Source organism: Nematolebias whitei, chromosome 13 (assembly GCF_014905685.2).
Source record: "Nematolebias whitei isolate Nwh7 chromosome 13, NemWhi1, whole genome shotgun sequence".
Classification (NCBI taxonomy): domain Eukaryota; kingdom Metazoa; phylum Chordata; class Actinopteri; order Cyprinodontiformes; family Rivulidae; genus Nematolebias; species Nematolebias whitei.
Genome location: NC_056510.1, coordinates 43,673,678 through 43,679,628, shown reverse-complemented (window position 1 = coordinate 43,679,628; position 5,951 = coordinate 43,673,678). Strand labels below are relative to the sequence as shown.

The 5,951-nt window shown below is 41.3% G+C and overlaps 1 protein-coding gene across 1 annotated transcript in view; it reads left to right on the top strand.

The window, feature by feature from the left end:
- Window positions 1-5,951, top strand: part of LOC119419352 (MAGUK p55 subfamily member 4-like) — a 110,552-nt gene that overhangs the window by 28,782 nt on the left and 75,819 nt on the right. The window contains exon 6 of the mRNA XM_037686660.1: window positions 1,695-1,776. Coding sequence (XP_037542588.1) covers window positions 1,695-1,776 — 82 coding nt within the window. The remainder of the gene's footprint in view (window positions 1-1,694; window positions 1,777-5,951) is intronic.

Sequence of the window (5,951 nt, the reverse complement as noted above, 5' to 3'; positions counted from 1 at the left end):
CTGCCTGATGCTGGGGGGCAGGTTGAAGGGAGGTGGCCTGCCTGATGTTGGAGGTCAGGTTGTTCCAGAGTTTGGGCCCCATGACTGAAAAAGCCCGATCTCCTCTGAGCTTCTTGTTTTTGGAACAGCCTAAAGCAGCTGATCGGATGATCTCAGGGCCCGAGAGGGAACGTAAGGTTCCAGAACCTCAGAGAGGTGAAGGGGTGCGAGGCCATTTAGGCATTTGAAGGTCAACAGAAGAATTTTAAAGACTATCCTCGTACGAACAGGGAGCCAGTGAAGGGAGGAAGGAACTGGAGTAATATGTTCAGACCTACGAGTTCTGGTTAAAAGCCGAGTCCCTGTGATGGACTTGCGACCTGTCCAGGGTGTACCCCGCCCCTCGCACAATGATTGCCGTACATGGGCTCCGGCGATCCCCGTGACCCACAATGGAAGAAGCGGGTAAAAGACAATGGATGGATGGATGGTGTTTCAAGTTACCATGGTGACATAATTAGCAAAAAAACATGCCATTTTTCTCATTGGAAAATACTGACATAATTACCAGCTTCTAACTGCCACATGGAGGTCACAAGACCTAGAATGAAGAGGCCTCTGAACAAACTGATTAACATTTGGAACCTTTTGGTTCAAGATGGCTGCCACAGCTACCTGAGAAAACTCAAAATTGACTATATCTCAGTCATTCATTGAGACAGTGAGCTGAAATTTGGTATGGTTGTAGTTGAGAGCAAGTGTTTATATATTCCTAATGCAAATTAAAACTCCAAGATGGCTGCCTTATCTAAAATCGAGAAAAACAAAAAAACAATAACAGCTATTTTAAAAGATATTGAGATGAAATGTGGTGTGGCGGTACCTGACAGCAATGCACAACACATTCTGAATTCAAATAAAATATGCAAGATGGCCACCAAATCTAATTTTAAATGGATATAACTCAGAGGTATTTAGCTGAAATGTGGTGTGGTGGTAACTGACAACAGTCCCTAATAGACTGATTGCAAATCAACAATCCAAGATGTCTGTCTGAGCTTAAAAGGAAAACATGACTATAAATCAGCCATTTTTACAGATATTAAGTTGAAACTTGGTGTGGTTATTGTTGAAAGCGAATCCCAACACAAGGTACTGTCAAATCAAACATTTTAAATGGCAGCATGGCAGTCAGTCCCCATCAAAGTTTCTCAAGGAACTTTTTAGTTGTTTTCCTCTCGTTCTTATATTTTTTTCCTTGAGGATGATGTTTTTTAGAAGAAGTAATAAAGCTTTGCATAGAACCAGTTGTTAGATTTCTCAACTGTTCTTTATGACTGCAGTTAGCTGTTGTGTTCAGTGCATACATATTTTGTAATGGTATAGCTTCCTCTGCTATAGTTCTAAACTTATGAGAAAGAAAGTTAGTTCAGTTCACACAATTTCCACATTTGTATGTTAAAATAACATTTTTTTTCCATACACATATGGACTAAACTAAAGATGTGATTTCAAAGTGTGACTGTTATTGTGTTTTATACAGAAATTTGATTTTTAGGGCTAAAAGTTTGAAAACTATAAGCACATTATAGATTTTCTGTCTAAAGTGCATAACATTGTTAATAGATTTGAAGAACTTAAAAAGATTTCAGAATAATTAAAGTATGGACTGCTAAAAACCATAGCCATTAAAATAAAATTATTTGTGCTTTCAGGGTGCAACAATAAAGAAGAATGAGGAGACAGGAGATATATACATAGCTCGGGTGATCTGTGGAGGACTGGCTGACCGCAGCGGTGAGAGAAAACTGCAGCCCCATCTGCCTGTGCTGTTTCCAATGACAAGTTTTATACAGTGTTACCAATTCCACCAAAAAAGAATGTCCTGTTTGTAAGCAGTTACTACATTACATCATCACATATATAGACATAAAAGACACATGGTTTGGCCCTTATATTGTCCGTCACGGCGTACAACCATAACGTCACTACCATTCAAAATTGAGCAGCTCTTTGAAATGAACGGATCTTCAACATCATTGAGCCAAATATCCTATCTCTGCTATTAATAACCTTTCTTCTGTGGGGTGGCTGTGGCTCAGTGGTTAGAGCAGTTGTCCTCCAATGCAAGAGTTGGGGGTTCGAATCCACCAGCAGTCACATGTCAAAGTGTCCCTGGGCAAGACAATGAACCCCTCATTGCCTCTGATGTGTGTCCCAATGGTGTATGAAAGTGATAAAGCTCTGATTAGTCTTTGTAGAGATCTAGTATAGAGCTGTATGATGGGTAAATGAGGACACAGATTGTGTTGTAAAGCGCTTTTAGCATCTTGATGAGATAGAAAGGTGCTATATAAGTGCAGTCCATTTACCATTCTGTCAATTTATTTTTTTTAAATAATGTCCTAATTTCAACCCTCTGTCACAGTTAGTGTGGGCTTGGACTCAGATTTAGGCAGACACAAAGAGGTTTGGGCAAGGGTGTCAGAAGCATCCATAATGTGGGGGAGACATAATGATGTGTGGAGGTGTGTGCACGCGCATGCGTGTGCGTGCTAAAAAAAGTGTACACTAGTGTACAAAAAAAGAGCAAAATTTCACTTAGATTTCCTTTAATTCCACACATTGAGGTTGTTTTCACAGCTGATAGTCCGGTAGACTCGGTTCGGTTCGGGACCAATATTCATGAGCTTTTGTTACATTTGAGCTGGTGCGTTTGCATTCACACTGCACTGTGCAGTCGAGTCAACCTGTTGAACCAACCTGTTCCCCCGCTCACCTGTGGGGGTGCTGCACCAAGAACTACTGAAAGAAACAACACAAAAACCTCTGAAGACACTTCTTCTTCTTCTGGAAATAAAAACAAAAACGGAGTGTTTAGAATGGATAAGGTTGACTGATGAAGGAAGTCGTGACTTCCAACATTTTTCAGTCAGGTCATCTGGACTGTTTCTTTTTTTTTGTGCTGAAACGTTTCGCCTTTGGTCCGGAAGGCTTCATCAGTCAAGGAAATAAGCATGGACTTTGTTTAAAAAAGTCAAATCTGGTCCTCTGGACATTCAAAAAAACAAAACAAAGCAAATCAACAAAAAAATGTAGAAACGTTTCGTCTCTCATCCAAGAGACTTCCTTCTTCTGCTCTGTGATGTGGATAAATACATCAAGTTCACACGAGAAGATGTAAAAAATGGCAGGTTGGCTTTCTTGGACTGTGAGGTCTCAGTCTCTGATAGAGGACATTTGCAAACTGAGGTGTACCGCAAACCCACCCACACAGACCAGTATTTGCAGTTTGACTCCCATCACCCTTTGGAGCACAAGTTAGGAGTCATCAGGACTCTGTATCACAGAGCAGACAGCATCCCCACTAGCTCGGGAGCCAGGCAGAAGGAGAAATCCCACACAAGACAGGCTCTAGAGCAATGTGGATATCCTAACTGGGCCTTCCTGAAAGCAGAGAAGAAACCCAAACAGGACCCCAGTCAGCCAACAGGTGAAAAGGAGGAACCCAGACCCAGACCAGTGGTCATTCCATATGATGAGTATCAGAGAAACTGAGACATTTATTTTCTAAACATAACGTCCCAGTGGCTTTTAAACCCCAAAATACATTACGGCAAAAACTGGTTCATCCCAAAGATCCAGTCCCCTGGCACAAACAGAGCAATGTTGTGTATGCTGTTCAGTGTCAGGAGGGTGATCAGTCTTACATCGGGGAAACTAAACAGCCACTGGCCAAAAGGATGGACCAGCACAGAAGATCAACATCATCAGGCCAGGACTCTGAGGTCTACACTCATCTCCAGGCCAGCGGTCACTCTTTCAGGGATGAAGATGTTCACATCCTGGACAGAGAGGAACGATGGTTTGAGAGAGGAGTAAAGGAGGCCATCTTTGTGAAAAGAAATTGTCCATCATTAAACAGGGGTGGAGCCTCCGGGTTCAACTGTCCCCCTCTTACAATGCTGTGATTGCTAGTATCACTCAGCCCTCTGTGAATAGTAAACAGCCATCAGTGTGCTAATGATCCATTGTTAGGCTGATGGTCCTTCTTGAGCATGTGATCAGCTGGTTTTGGTTGATTCACTCTGACAAGGTGCTATTTAAGAGACTGAGCTGAATACAGCACCTCAGACTGAGGAAGTCTCTCGGATGAGAGACGAAACGTTTCTACATTTTTTTGTTGATTTGCTTTGTTTTGTGTTTTTGAATGTCCAGAGGACCAGATTTAACTTTTTTAGATTTTTCTACCTGGATTATTGAGCATGCATCAGGACATGGACTTTGTTGTTTTCAACCAGTTTGACAAGATTGTCAACAAGGAAGAGGGCCGGCAATGGAGGAGGGGGCGTACCAAAGAGACCATCTAATCACAAGCAGAACTGGTTTGTTCCACTTTGGAGTAAGCTGTTGGAGGAAGAATCAGTTTTGTTGTGTGTTTCCTTGACTGATGAAGCCTTCTGGATCGAAGGCGAAACGTTTCAGCACAAAAAAAAGAAACTGTCCAGATGACCTGAATGAAAAATGTTGGATTTTATACCTGGATTATTGAACATGGACTTTGTTAAAGTTGAGACTTGTTTGTCTTCCTTAGTTTTGGCGGCGTGCAATAATTTAAAACAATTTACTGATATCAGCTGAATGGTTAAAAATTTGAAATTGAAAACAACAAAATAAGAAAATGTAGATAAAGAAATAAAGAATCTTTGGGTGTTTGGAAGTTGATGTCGAGGGAACACTCAGGACGCTATCGGGAAATCCCACGAACTGGTGAAGGAACTCTGGATAAAGACTACGGCAGGTAGGCACAGCTGTGCTGTGAATGGGCCAGAGAGGGAAAGTAGTGTAGGTAATGAGAGTGAGGTGCGTAGTTATAATTCATGTAGTGAAAGGATGAGTCCAAAAAGAGGAAATTCTTCGGTGGTGGCAGATGCAGTAAAGAAGGGAAGGGCAGTGACAAACTGGGATGAGTCTGAAGTAGAACTGGAGAGGGAGGTAAAGGAGTTCAAAGTCATTGTTAGAGTCAATGAGGAGAAGAGACTTCAATTAATCAACCTAGTTAAGCTATCCACCATTCTGAAGAATCAAGTGGGAGACATTACTACAGCAAAAATTCTGAGAGATGGAAACTTGTTGATTATTTGCAACACAGAAGAACAAAAAGACAGAGCATGTAGGCTGAGAGAGGTGGGAAAGTGTAAAGTGACAAGTGTGAGCCTTGTACAAGAAGGGAATAGGTGGAAGAAAGGAGTGATTTGGGGGATCCTGGTTGAAGTCTCAGTTGAGGAAATAAAATCCAATGTTAGAGGGGGGAGAGTTAAAGATGTGAGAAGGCTCCAAAGTTTTAAAAATGGAGAGAAAAGGAACAGTGAAAGCATTTTGCTAGAATTTGATGAGGAAACACTTTCCAGGAAAAGTCTATTTAGGTTTATGGCCTACAGTGTGAGAGAATATGTCCCACGTCCACTTAGGTGTTATAATTGCCAAAGATTTGGCCATACAGCTCAGACATGTAAAGGAAAGAGAAGGTGTGCACGGTGTGGAGAAGATCACGAATATGAAAAGTGCAATAAGAGCAGACAACCAAAATGCTGCAGTTGTGGTGGAAGTCACAGTGTGAGATGACCTCAGTGCTCAGGCCAATCAAGAAGCAGCATGGGTAGGATAACAAAAGTATTATGGTCTTGATTCTTCACTGGAATGCAAGAAGTTTAATATCAAATGGACAGGAATTAAAACACTTTATTGATACATTAGAAGAGGATCCTGAAATTATCTGTGTACAAGAAACCTGGTTAAAACCCCAATTAGATTTCAAATTATACTACTGTTAGATCTGATCAGGTAGAAGGTAATGGTGGTGGTTGTGCCACTTTTATTAGAGAAAACCTGCCTTTTAGAGAGGTAAAGAAAGGAAACGAAGATGAATTTATTGTAGTGGAGATATGGATAAATGCAGAACCATTTATTAT